This window comes from Zootoca vivipara, chromosome 2 (assembly GCF_965207765.1).
Source record: "Zootoca vivipara chromosome 2, rZooViv2.hap1.1, whole genome shotgun sequence".
Classification (NCBI taxonomy): domain Eukaryota; kingdom Metazoa; phylum Chordata; class Lepidosauria; order Squamata; family Lacertidae; genus Zootoca; species Zootoca vivipara.
Window position 1 is genome coordinate 45268911 of NC_142584.1, and position 13566 is coordinate 45282476.

The 13566-nt window shown below is 40.7% G+C and overlaps 1 protein-coding gene across 1 annotated transcript in view; it reads left to right on the forward strand.

Annotated features, from left to right (window-relative positions):
• Positions 1-13566, forward strand: part of WWC1 (WW and C2 domain containing 1) — a 73547-nt gene that overhangs the window by 57651 nt on the left and 2330 nt on the right. Inside the window, exons 13-22 of the mRNA XM_035105164.3 lie at positions 71-145; positions 875-961; positions 3121-3313; positions 4601-4750; positions 5632-5732; positions 6887-7028; positions 8111-8275; positions 10576-10668; positions 11285-11515; positions 13399-13520. Coding sequence (XP_034961055.3) covers positions 71-145; positions 875-961; positions 3121-3313; positions 4601-4750; positions 5632-5732; positions 6887-7028; positions 8111-8275; positions 10576-10668; positions 11285-11515; positions 13399-13520 — 1359 coding nt within the window. The remainder of the gene's footprint in view (positions 1-70; positions 146-874; positions 962-3120; positions 3314-4600; positions 4751-5631; positions 5733-6886; positions 7029-8110; positions 8276-10575; positions 10669-11284; positions 11516-13398; positions 13521-13566) is intronic.

Genomic DNA, 13566 nt, shown 5'->3' on the forward strand with positions numbered 1-13566 from the left:
TGGAATGATTCACCCAATTCAACACCAGTATTGCAGAAATTAAGCCATCTAAATGTTCTCTTTTTTCCAGGCCTTGTGTGCCAGAAGCTGTTGTGTTTGACAACGAAGATGCAACTAAGACTGCTAAAGTTCAAATTTCAATGAAGTAAGCTGAGTTATTTCTCCACTGTTTGGAACTAATATCTTAATTAATTTCCAATACTTCTCCCACTCTGGAGTCTTTTATATTGTGCAAATAACTTTCAGTGTTCAACATTTCATGTAATATTTAGTTAAATATATGGCATAAAAATATTTTTTTGGATTTGCGTATCTGTGGTGTTGATGGGAGAATATTGCTGACCTGATGACAGGGCCTCAGAGTACAGGCCTCTGGTACTTCTTAATACACTATCCCTTGCTTATTTCAGCATAGTGTAAGTTGTCGAGGAAATCTAACTACATGATGGGCTGCCTGCTTTGAATATATTTCCCTCCACCATATTGTTAACAATGTTAAACATTTATATTCACTTTTATAGGCAGAAAGTGAATTTCCCAGTCCTATTTTGCATTTTAATGGGCCCCTGAGTAAATTAATTCTGATTTGCCAAAAAACTCTTGTCACTCCATCTAGCAATTTTGTCTCTCACTAATCCTAAACTTAATTACTTGAATTAAATCCCACTGTGTTTGGTGGTTAATATTCTTGTGGTTGTAGACCTGTAGTCCGATCCTGTGTGTGCGCACTCAGAAGTAAGTTCTACTGTTTTCGGCTCGTCTAAGAGTACACAGAAAATCAGAAAGTGTCTCAGAATATCAACAACCTCTTTTTTGATTAGGGTCATTTCTAACACTGCCTACAGTTATATTTTCTCTTTATTTTCCAATTTAGGTATGATGAGAAAAATAAGCAGTTTGCAATATTAGTTGCCCAGATGAATAATGTGCCTGTTCTCCTGCCACAGCAAGACCAGAAAGTGTAAGTAAGTGGAATGACATGCTGGACATGTCTGTATAAGATTGTAGGAGGAAGATGGGGAGAGGGAAACAGAGAGAAATCAGTACTGAATAAGCTGACTATCAAATGGTAGATAAGTGCCAACTTTAACATATGGCATGGGAAATTGGAATTATTTTCTGAAATTTGGTGCATTCCTGTGTACTTTTGCAGATTCATTGTCTTTTGGCTAATTTGTTATGAAGGCCATTGACCAGCTCATAAAGGATCCATTTTATTGCTTGCAAGTGCGATTTCCCAAATATGCTTACTTCAGTTGTGAAGTAAAACTGTTTGTTGTTGTTTATGTTGTTGTTACCCTAAACTTTAGTTAAGGAGTCTTGTTGGACTGCAATCCTATACACATTTACATGGGAGTAAGCACCACTGAACCTGGGGAGGGACTTGGTTCTGAATAGACATATGCAGTGGTACCTTGGTTCTCAAACGTAATCCATTCCGGAAGTATGTTCAACTTCGGAAACGTTTGAAAAGCAAGGCACCCCAGAAAAAATAGCCGACAGCTGTGTCAGATGTAAACCGGAACACTTCAAGGTTTTCGGCATTTGGAAGCCAAAATGTTTGAGTAACCAAAGCGTTCAAGAACCAAGGTTCCACTGTATAGGATTGCACTTGTTAAGTCAGCTATAGTGCTTTATAGGTACAAAAACTATATTAAGTCAAAGTCCCCACTTTCAGAATGCACTCACAATTTAACTTGAAAAGAAAAGAAATAGAGTTTCCACACTTTGACTGCTACATCACTCATCTGGGGTATAATCTCCATAATTGAACATTATGGCTACTCATTATCCTGTTGTGTGAGGATCCAAACATCAAACTACTCTATCTAGCATAAAGGACTTCTGCTTGTGCAATGGGGCTTCCACCCCACTTCCTGCACACCCCTAACCTCCCCCCCCCCAAAAAAAATCACTCTGGAGGGTTAGTGGGAAACCCAAAGGAAAGTGGGGTGAGTGTGCAGGATGGTGGAGGGGAAGTCCTGTTGCAGATGTCCTGTTCTTTCACTAGCATTGGATACAACCCATACATAGGAAATAGGATGGTAAATTTCACAATGCAGTGGTATGTATTGGTATAATTAGATGCTCTGCTGAATCATAATTTCAGTAGTGCTGGATCCAAGGTCTTCCCATTCACCTCACACACCCAGTTTAAGGATTGGGGTGGAAGAGGGGAGTACACCACTGTAATGCTGGGAAACCTCTTTTCCTCCAGCCACTCCCCCTTTTCCGCCTTGGGTGGTACAGGACTTAGCAGAGCATGGGGTTTGGTAGCTGTAACAACCACAGATTGTCCTTCTATCTGTCCTCATTGAATAGCTCAGCTGGTACAGAAGAGGCCTCTGTGAAGTACAAAAGTTAGAAGGAAGGAAACTTCCATGGAGCACATACAAACAAAGCCACAAATGTTAAAAGCATTAACTGACCCAGCTTGGTTTGCTTTTAAATAGAAAATATTTTCTCGGAAGCAGAGGAAATTAACTAAAGTAGTTCTGAGTCAAGATTAAGCATAAACTGGAGTTAATAAATGGTTTAATGGATTAATGCATGCATTATCTGACTATAGTCTATTTGTAAATGTTTTTCTCTGTAAAAGAATAGTAATGAATAGTTCTGGGAAACTGGATAATTATCTGTCCTAATGTCTTCCCATAAGGGAATTGCAGCAAGCTGTTGTTTATGTAGATTATGTGGCTCATCACAGTTTTCTGTCTCTCTTCCGTCTCTGTACAAAAGAAAATAATCCAAGACAGAAACAGAGGTTTTCAGACAGTCTTTCTCAGATATTTTCACGTGTCTGTAGCTCATACACAATCTTCCTGTCTTTAATTTCTGACTAAATTATTCTAATAAATGAACTTTCATATATTCCATCATGCCAGCTCTGTATGATATCCAACAGAAACCCTGCTGAAATAATTAGACGTAAAATAGCAGTGCCTACTATATGGCTAGTTTCAGGGCAAGTATACAGCAGCATAGTGCTCACTATTATATTTGGGATTGATCCTGCTGCTTATGCTAAGTTCTTGTGTGGGGACGCTGTGCAGAACTGCAATACTCTCCACATATGCTTGTAAAGTAAATAATGCTGATTAAAGCTATTTTTTTCAACAGGAGTGTTCGTGTGGCTATTCTTCCTTCTTCTGAAAGCACAAGCTGTTTGTTCCGCACAAGCCTAATGGAAGCATCAGACAATCTAATTTACAATGAATTATTTTGCGTTGCAATCCCTTATTCTGTATTACGACAGAAGACATTAAGGATTGATGTCTGCGCTTTGAATAAGTACCACCTTGAAGAGTGCTTGGTTAGTGTTTCTTTATGCTGTTGGCTTAATGCTTTTAGTGTTTAAACTATCATTTGACTGATAGTTAGGGTTCCCTGTATAACTATTACATTACCAAACAGAACTTTGTAACTATTTTCTGGAAATTAATAATTTTATTTATTTATTTAATGCAGTTATATCTCTCCCTTTAAAGCATTTGTATCAGTGTTTACTGATACAAAGATAATACAAACTGCAAACCAATGAAAACAAGCTCATATATTAAACAACTAGAGCTGTAATCCTGGCCATGTCTACTCAGAAGCAAGTCCCATTTAGTCCCATGGGGCTTGTTCCCAGGTATGTGGGTTTAGGATTGCAGCCTGTTATAATAGAGACTTCTGCTATAAGAGAGACGTCTTCCTTTGAGACTTTCGTGAGACATCTTCCTTTGAGAGACGGCTTGGTGTTCCTCGCTATTCATTGACTTGTTTGATTCTTTGTTTGACTCGTGATACATATAACAACTTGTAGTTACTTGTATTTTTGTGAGATGTGTTGTATGATATATACATCATATTGAAGTGGCTTATTCGTATATTTTCATAGAATCATATTTTGAATGACATCCTATATATTCACTAACAGTTATTAGACAGCGTGTTGCATTTTTGTAGATTGTTATAATGGTAGCGGCTATAAACATGAAGCCAGCATAAAACTGTTAATAAAAACTAAGCAGAACAAAAATTACAGATATATGTGATGTCTTTAATATATCAACTCTCTATTGTTATTTTGAGCACTGGTCTTATTCTGCCACAATGAATTTATGAATGCATGACTTCAAGTTCTTGCCATAAGGTTGCTCTCTTGCATTTGGTTCTCTCTTAATGATGGTACCCTCACAAGCACCTCGGGAGCATATGGGGCTGCCAGCAGTTGCAGTAGGCAGTGCTTACTGAAGCGAACTATTTGTGTGTCTGTATGGGTCAGTTGATATTCAAAGGTGGATCCCAACACAAATATCCTGGGAGCACCCATGGTGCTTAAAGCAGGGGGTTGCACTCATGCAGAAGTGCTATTTCTGCAAACTGGTCTTGCCAGGCATGCTTGTAGATACTGCCGATGTGACTTCCCCGCTGTGGGCCTGGCAGCTGAAAAAGGTGCTGCTGCAATTATGGAAATGGTTATTTGTGTAATGCAGAAATTGCAAGGGAAGGAAAATTATATACGTACCTCAAGGTCATACATTTCTCTCAGCATTTGTTTTCATTGCTATTTGAATGTTTTGAAGATGTCCATTGCTGTTTTTTGTTTCTACAGGGAGGTGCACAAATTAGCCTCGCTGAGACTTGCAAATCTGGAGAGAGGTCAACGCGTTGGTATAACCTCCTTAGCTATAAATACCTGCACGCTCAAAGTAAAAATAAGCAAGATGATATCTGTTCCAAACTACCCTGCACTGAAAAAATGGTAATAACTTACGAATAAAGATGTTTTGCAGAAATCACACTAGGTAGGATAGAAGACAAAACCCCAGATTTATGGTTCTGAAATATACCGTATTGTTCTGTGTATAACACAAAGGTTTTTGTTTAAAAAAAAGTTAAAAAATTGGAGGTCATCTTATACACAGAACATGGGCATCTGGGGGGATTTTTTAAAATATTTAAGCAAATTGGCTTGGGCAGGCTGAGGCGGTCCCTCCTGCCGCCGTCCCCTCCTTCTCTCCCTGCTGACTGCGCACTGGCAACTAGCTCACCTCCTGCAGCCACTCTTGGCTTGACCACCAGAGGGAGAGCAACCACTGCCAAGAGCTGCCTCGGCTACCTCTCCTCACCCTTCTTTCCTTCTCTCTCTCTCCCTGAAACCCCCACCCTGCCCCCGGCCCGCTCCCCGCCTTCCTTGGCTTGGTTTGCTTGACTGCATGGCCTGGCACAGAGTGGGCCTTGGCATCCTGCTTGGGAGCCTCCTGCCCATCACTTCCCCGCAGCCACTGCGGGGGAGCCGCTGCCTCTACTTCTGCACCACTGCATGCACCTCACGCTGGAAATTTTGAGGGCAATCGGCCAAAAAACATATCAACAACTTTCTGCCGCTGCTGCCGATCGTCCAGATTTTGACTTCTATTTTAGGGTTTTGTTTTCTAAAAAATAGGGATCATCTTATACAATGGGGCGTCTTACACACAGAAAAATATGGTAACTCCTCTCAGAAAATGTGAAGCTTTTGTTTTTCGCTAAACTGTGTACTTAGCTGGCAGAATACTATTCTCTGGGTTTCAGTAATGATAGCCTCTGTTGAAACTAAATGGACATTAAGAAATAACAATGTCATTAACTCATTCCCCACAGGACTCTGTATCTGCACTGCTGGAACAGACTGCTGTTGAACTCGAAGCTGTAGAGAAAAAGCTAGAAGAAGGCAGAAGCACTTTACTTACTAGTGAGAACTGGTAAGTGATATGAAGCTGTTGTATTACAACACTGCAGTGCTGTGCTTTTATGATAATATTAAAAAGGAAAGAGTTAAATTTAAGGTTACAACATGTAGTCAAAAGGTTTTATCACTATTGTGGTAGCGATTTTGCACATACACTTCCCTGAATTCCCCATAGAAGAATATTTCTCTAACCATTTTTCATTTTTTCAGAAATGAAGGAGATAACAAGGTTAAAAGTTAAATTCTTAACTTAAAAGTTAAATTCTTAACTTTTAGAAGTCAACCTTTACACTTCTAATTTTTGAAAAAACTGTATTTTTTAAAAATACCTAAATTGAATGCATAGGCTCTAGTTTATTACATTATTAGTGTGTCACAACAGTGTAGCCTAATCAGTTTTGTTAGATAAAAATTAGTTAGATAAAAAAACCGCTAAGGTGTTCCCAGAAATGCTGGAGCTGTGCTTTTTATTAAGTTCAAATTTGGCTGGCAAACTTTAACTACACGAGGTCAGATCGAAAAAAGAATCTGTGTGATTGCCCTTTTGAGCCAGATTGTGTCTGATGATCACTTTAGTCATACATATAAGGCAAGTGAAATCCTCATTCTAAATGTTCTGTTTATAACCTCTTGGGCTTGGGCTAAGCTCAACTCATTTTATACAGTACATACCTTTTGGAGAACTTTGTTGCATATTGACATGGAAGCGCACAACATTTGTATTAAACTGCGTGAATCAACCCAGTATAGTGAAGTGTATTCACAATTGGTGACTCATATCCCTGATGACTATATTCCATGCAACCAAGCTGACTAATGTGATAAGCCCTAGTACAAACAGTACAGCTTGCTGCATGCGGTGACACCATGTGGAAGGATTGTTTGGGGTTTCTCTTCCTGGATAGTAGTTCTGAGTTGTTGTTTTTAGGATGATGAATAAGGTATGGCGTGGAATGTGGTGTATCACACTGATAAGCCCAAATTCATTCTCCCTTTAACTAGTAGCATGCTCATGCCACTGTATTATATAGCATTGCGGTGCATCTCATAGTGCAGTAGAAATTATGCTCACTTTGTCTGAGAGTACTGTTAGCTTTGCCAAAGCTCTTATGGTTGGTGTTCCAAGGGTGCTTTGCATATTCACAGTGAAGTTTTGTTATGTAACAGGCAAGATGAAGAAGATGCTGAGCAAGATGGCAACAGTGAAAATGAAGAAGAAGAAGAAGGAGGAGGGTTTTATAGTGGAAGGGCAATATGGGAAACAGAAGAGACCTCATCCTTGTCACCGGCTGAGTCAGCAGCCATCAAGGTAAAGAAAACACAAGGAACGCAAAGTCCTATGTAAGCAGGTGATTAGAAGGACAAGCTGACTTAAGCACTATGTTATTGCTGCAGTGCCCTTGTTTCACCTCTAACATGATGGAATTGAGCTTTTTTGTTTTCCATTTGCTTGTGAATTGTTTGCTAGGCTTCACATAGCACATGCTTAGTTGTGAAAGCATCATGGAAATAGTAGAATACAAGCATTTGGCATACAGAAGGTAAGAAGGGAGGAAGCGAGAGACATTCAGTATTGGGTCTGATGTTTATTTTGTTTTGTTTTTCTCTGTAGTCTGCATTCATTATTGCCAAGTGAGTTAAGTAGCTTCTGTAGCACTCTTACTGTAGGGTGAAACTTCACATTCCGAACAAGTTGAAAGTCCCAGATTTGTTGTTAGAAGAGAGTCATGTAAGTCTCCAGTAATGAGATATGGTGAATCAGGCCAGCAAATATATTGCTGTCAAAGAATGCAGTATACCTGTATGACCTTGGCAGCACAAACAAATATTTGCATAGGCAAACCAGGTTACGTTCATGCTTCCATGCACAGTTATCTGTTTTCTCAAGCAAATCTAGGAAGTTGTTGAACAGGCTTATATTTCTATGTTAGCAGTTTTACAAGGAGTGCTCCTGGATTCTGTTTCTCCTGTCATTTCCTTCTGGCACCCTGCCCCCTCAGATTCCAGCCAGTACTAATTTCTTACATAAAATTGTATTTACAAATTTTATAGTCCATAATTCCAACACAGACCCCAGGGCACTTGAGACACTGAAATGAATGAATTTAGCCTTAAATATGTTTAACTCTGTGCTGGATTTTAACTTTCATGTTTTCTCTCGTTATGGTATGTGTCTATACTGTGGTGTTTTTAGAAGTGCTGATTCTAAATTAAAACTTGATGGTAGTGATGGTTGTCTGAAATGCACTATAATATTATTCTGCCCTATATATAGTGAAGGAAAAGGTGCAGAATTTACCTGGTCAATCAAACCTTAGAGCTGCAAGACAGTCAGATTGATGGCACTTTGCTGGAGAAAAATAAACTTGCGAATATTTATCTGTATTGTAGGTGGATAAAGAGACCAACACAGAGAGCCTTGCACAATCTTCTGCAGTAGTTCGTCCAAAAGATAAAAGAACTTCTAACCCTCTACGAACTCCTTTTGTTAGAGGCAGCACTATTATCCGTTCCAAAACCTTTTCTCCAGGACCACAGAGCCAGTATGTGTGTCGGGTAAGGAAAACAGCACTTGTCTCTGTCTGTGAACAGAATACTCATAGGTAGCGTATACCCTCTTTCTGTAAAAGGTAGATGAAAATGTCACTAAGACGCTCAGATAAATTGACATCTGAAATCTAATATTAAATGCCATGGCCTAGAAGTAATTAAAGCCAAAGCTGCAAACTGCAAGCCATGATTCAGAGGACACCCAATCGCCCTACCCACACGTACATATGGAATTGTTGGAAGGCACATCCATAGAAACTCCAGTTGTGCTTTCAATTTTCTCACATGCAAAAAGAAGTGTGAGAATTTGACCACTGTTTAAAGGGGAAATCTGTAGGAAAAATTAGTGAACATGTGCCTCTCCTGCTTTCTTTTTCAGATCTCCCACTTTCTGAATGTGGGAGAATTTAAACAACAGTGGTGTGTTCTTTTAGGGAGCTTCAGAAATCCCTTAACACTTAGTGGTTGTTTCATCTATCTGGATTTTTTGTTTTTAAATCACTTGACCCTGAATTAGATTCTTTATTACTGTGTTGCTGTATTGTTTTCTTAAAAACTTACCATACAGACTCACCGGCCAATATGTCTAATAACATACCTCACAGGTGAGACCTCTGCCAATTTTATCCTGGCATAATAATGAATAAAGTGTTTTCAAAACAGTGTGACCTTTACATAGAGAAGGGTGGAGGTGAGAGGGAGAATGTAAATTTGAAAATAAAAACTATTGTGACTTCAACTAGGTATGATATGGCTGAATATGTCCAGTCCATCCGTTATGTATGCTCCAAGTTCACCTCTTTGATTAAATGTTTATTCATAATTAATTAGTTCCAGAAGACAGGATCAGACGGGACTATAAATAACCTCTCTCTTTAACTTCAGTCTGTGAAGCAAACAAGGAAATCACTGTCAGGAAGGTCCTTTCATGACGCATGGGCTCGCTCTGCTGCGGAACGAGGTGTTCCTTCTGCACATCAAGGCTGCCTATTGCTGTGATGAAGCACAACAGGGTCTGATACACTTATTGCTTCCCAATTCAGACACTGTTAGGCTCACCAGCTATCAATTTTCCTTTTGATTTAGCTGCAAGTTGAACTCTCGGCACTAGGCTAAACCTCTAAATTGCATCATCTTGTTTTTTAAGACAGGCCTTTGGGCAACAGGCCATGGAACAAATAGCACATGACAGGGGGCATTCAGGCATGGCAAGATAGATGGATGGCTCAGTGCAGTGAACAGGAGATGCACTAAAGGGTTTTCCAGATTTTGCTCCATTTACCTACCCTGAATGGAATGTATTGGGGCTTCCAAAAATATAACAACACTTCTTAAAAAAATTTAAAGTACTGTTTGTGTGATAGTTGATGCCTCAAGGGGGGAGAAGGAGTATAAAGCTACTTCCTTTGTTGCCAGATCACTGCATGTAGTGAGTGCCTTGAATATGCAATTGGAAGGAGTATCCCAAGAGCAAAGGAACATTGTCTGAGTTCAGGATAAAAAGTCACACAGATAAAGGCTTTCCCTTGCTTCCTGAAACAACACAAAGGCAAAGAACTTCAACTCTAGGAATATAATCCTGTCACGCTTCTGCTGCTCTAAACAAACTGCGGACATTCAAATATTATTTTCTGTTGTGAGACAGGTTTTATTTCAGTATTTCAGTAAGAAGGTATTTTGCATTCTATTACCCTGATCCTAAATATCTTGTGTCAACATGTTTGGCTGCAGAACCCATTGCAGAACCCACCTTTCATCTTCTATTGCATTCAAGAAGAGTAGCAGTTGGTATAAACCAGGCATGTCAAACTTGCGGCCCTCCAGATGTTTTGGACTACAATTCACATCTTCCCCAACCACTGGTCCTGCTAGCTAGGGATCATGGGAGTTGTAGGCCAAAACATCTGGAGGGCCGCAAGTTTGACATGCCTGGTATAAACCCTCCTTAACAAATTATTTCCCAATGCAAGTTTTAGAGGCCGTGCTGTTTTAAGATTCTAATCCCACCTCAACACAACAGTATCTTGGCAACATAAAAACTACTTTACCTGTATATTGTCAGGCCATTGGTCCATCTTACGCAGTATTCTCTGTTCTGATTGGAAGCAGGTCTTCAGGGTTTCAAACAGGAGTCCTTCTACAGCCCTGCTTGGAGTTGCCAGGGATTGAGGCTAGGACTTTGTCTATAGAAAGCACGTGCTATACTTCTCCACTGTAGCCACTTCCTGTGTAGCCACTTCTCCTTAGCTGAGCAACTTTTCTATCTCAGTAATATCTCAGTGCCTTTGTTCATTTCTCTTTTTCAGCTTAATCGCAGTGATAGTGATAGTTCAACACTATCAAAGAAGCCACCCTTTGTTCGAAATGCTGTGGAGAGGCGAAGTGTCAGGATGAAAAGGGTAAAAAAATAAATATTGCATGCTGTTTTGTTTTATTGAGTTGTTGAGCTGTATACATTTTTTCACAAGCTAGCCTAGTTTCTTTTAAAGTAATGATTAGTAAAGCTGTTCTTTGTGTGCCCTGTTCCAGTTTTGCATATTAACATAAACGGCTCTTGATGTTACTGAAGGTTTGAGTTTTGCGGTTTCCATTAATGTGTAAAAGAGAAATTATATGGCGGAGCATTTGGCATGTAGTTCTGAATAATTTTGGAAGCTGTCAGTTTCAAAATGTCTGAAGCATTTCTAATAAAGATATTGGGATGCATCCAATGTTGCAACTGCCCTGGTGCAGGCGGCTTCTGTGCAAGCAACAGAACTTTCACTTCCTCACTTCTCCCCTCCAGCCCTCTTTGCCCTCTCAGAATCAGCTCTGGAGAACTGGGAGACCTGGAGCATATTTTGGAGGTGCATGGGGAAGGAGCAGATGGAATTCCTGTTGCACTGGATGCAAACCATTATTTTTAGTTTGGTGTCAGCAACCATTAGTATTTCAAGTCTTTATAAGCATGACAAAGTTTATCAAAGGATATAACAATTCAGCTTTATAATAAATATTTTTGTCGTTGTTGTTCAGTCTTCTGTTAGATCCACTGGAGGTGAGCGTCTAATCCGTACCTCACTGGATCTGGAATTGGACTTGCAGGCTTCAAAGACCTGGCACAATCAGCTGGTTCAAGAGATCTCTGTCCTCAAGCAGCTGAAAGAACAGCTGGAACAAGCTCAAAGTCAGGGGGAAAAGGAACTACCCCGGTGCATAGACAAAGATGAACAATTTCAGATGCTGATGAAACTGGTAGAGAAACAGGCAAGTCATTCTTCGACTACAGAATGCTTTTTCATTATCAATTAAATTTTCAACAAGGCAATAGGCTTCAATTATGTTTTACTCGGAGTAGGCCCATTGTGATTAACGAACATGACAAAGTTAGGTCCGTTGATTACAATGGGCCCACTCCGACTAAACTGTAGCTGAATACCACCCTTGATGTTTTTAAAAAAGCTCTCCTGCTGGTAGTGAAACCTGCTGTAATCTTTGAGTGTGTGTCATTTAGTGGGATTTAAAACAGGCTTTGTCTAGGTGCAGCGGCGGAGCTTCATGCTCCGCCACCGGTGGCGGAGAGCAGGCACGCTGCCCCCAGGGATGTGGCGCGCATTTTGGGGGTGGGGCAGGGCACGCGTTTTGGGGCGGAGTGTGCCGCACGCAGGGGTGGGGCATGTGTTTTGGGGCGGGGCGGGCAGCCATGATGGCGCCCCTGGGATTCTGCCGCCCGGGCCGCCCCGCCCCCACCGCCCCTATCTTCCTACGCCCCTGTCTAGGTGGGTCTAGTTAGTCAGAATTGTCTTGTCTTGCCCACTTCAGCCCCATCTCAAAGAAATGTATGGCATGGTGACATACCATGATGTCACCTGCACCTGATTGTCCGAAATCTCTCTGTCTCTGGGAGTGTGTATATGAACCAAACAGAGATATACCGAGGGGTTGGGTAAGTTGGCCGCCACCAAGGGTGCAGGCCTGGGGGGCAGGGGGCGCATAAGAATCACAACTCTCCACTCTGACTTGGAGTGGAGTCCATCCTTGCCAAGGGTGGTGCTGATACAACTCCTTTCCAGGGGCACCAGGGAACTCCTGGAACCAAAGATGTATGCAGCCTCTGATGAGGCTCTCTGTCTGAAGGTGTAAGGTTGTAATTCAAAGGTAATAGGGAGGAGGACCTGGATATGGTCAAACCAGCTCATCCAACACCCCGCTGGGCTTACAATTAGCAGGGTGGAAGCAAGGGTGGAGCCATGGATTTCTCTCTCATATTTTTCCCTTGGTTGGGCACGCAGTGGGATTTCCCCCCTTGGAAACAATGAAAATCATTGGCTCACTTTATGAACCATTTCTCTGGAATGGATTACATTTGCATAGTGGGACCTGCATGCATTTATTCAATGATTTCTGTACTGCCCTATCACGAAATATCTGGGCAGTTTATAGCAATACAAAGACATTTTAAAAAATAGAACTATCATTAAAGTGACTGGCTACTCTTTTTTTAAAGCAACAACAACAACCCCTGTTGTCATAAAAAGGTTTTTAAGAAGCACCTGAAAGTCCAAAGTGAGAATGCCTGCCAAATCTCTGCTCGGAGATTGTTGACAGCATGGGACTTGCAACGCTAAATGCCTAACTTCTGGAGGATGCTAGTCAGGCTTCAGTAACTTGGGACAGTAGGTTCATTACAAGCATACTGTAATTGGCAAGTCAGTGACTCAAAACATCAACAAGCTTTTAAATTCCAGCTAAAACATCTTTTAAAAATATCTGTTTGCAAAACCAGATCAAAAAGTATATGAGGAGAAACATACTTTCCCTCTCATCTACCTCTGTATTTGTTCATATGAATGGAATTGTAGGATTGATGTTAAGCTGACAGGATGGTGTGCAGTAGGTGCAAGTGGCTGGAGGTAAGGAGGCTTTTTCTAGGCACATTGGTAGGAACAATAGTGCCCACGAAATCACTCTCCTATTCTCGATTCTTTTACAGCTTTTGTGGTTTATGGCTCAAAATAAATCAGTCCCACCTCAATGCCCTATGTTGGACATGGAAATGAAGTGTTTTGTTTTACACAGAGGATGCCAGATTAGAAAAGAACCTATTGTGCCCTTATTTAAATTAATGGCTTCATTTCTCAATCACTTAGGTGGAAAAAGTCGAATGTAAGTGCGAGCTCAAAGCTAATAAAATGATGAGAGCAGCTGCTAAAGATGTGCATAGGCTACGAGGCCAGAGTCGAAAGGAGCCTCTAGAGGTGCAGTCATTCAGGTAGGAAAATGTGTTGCAGATTTTGCTCAAGTGCATTTAGCTTCAC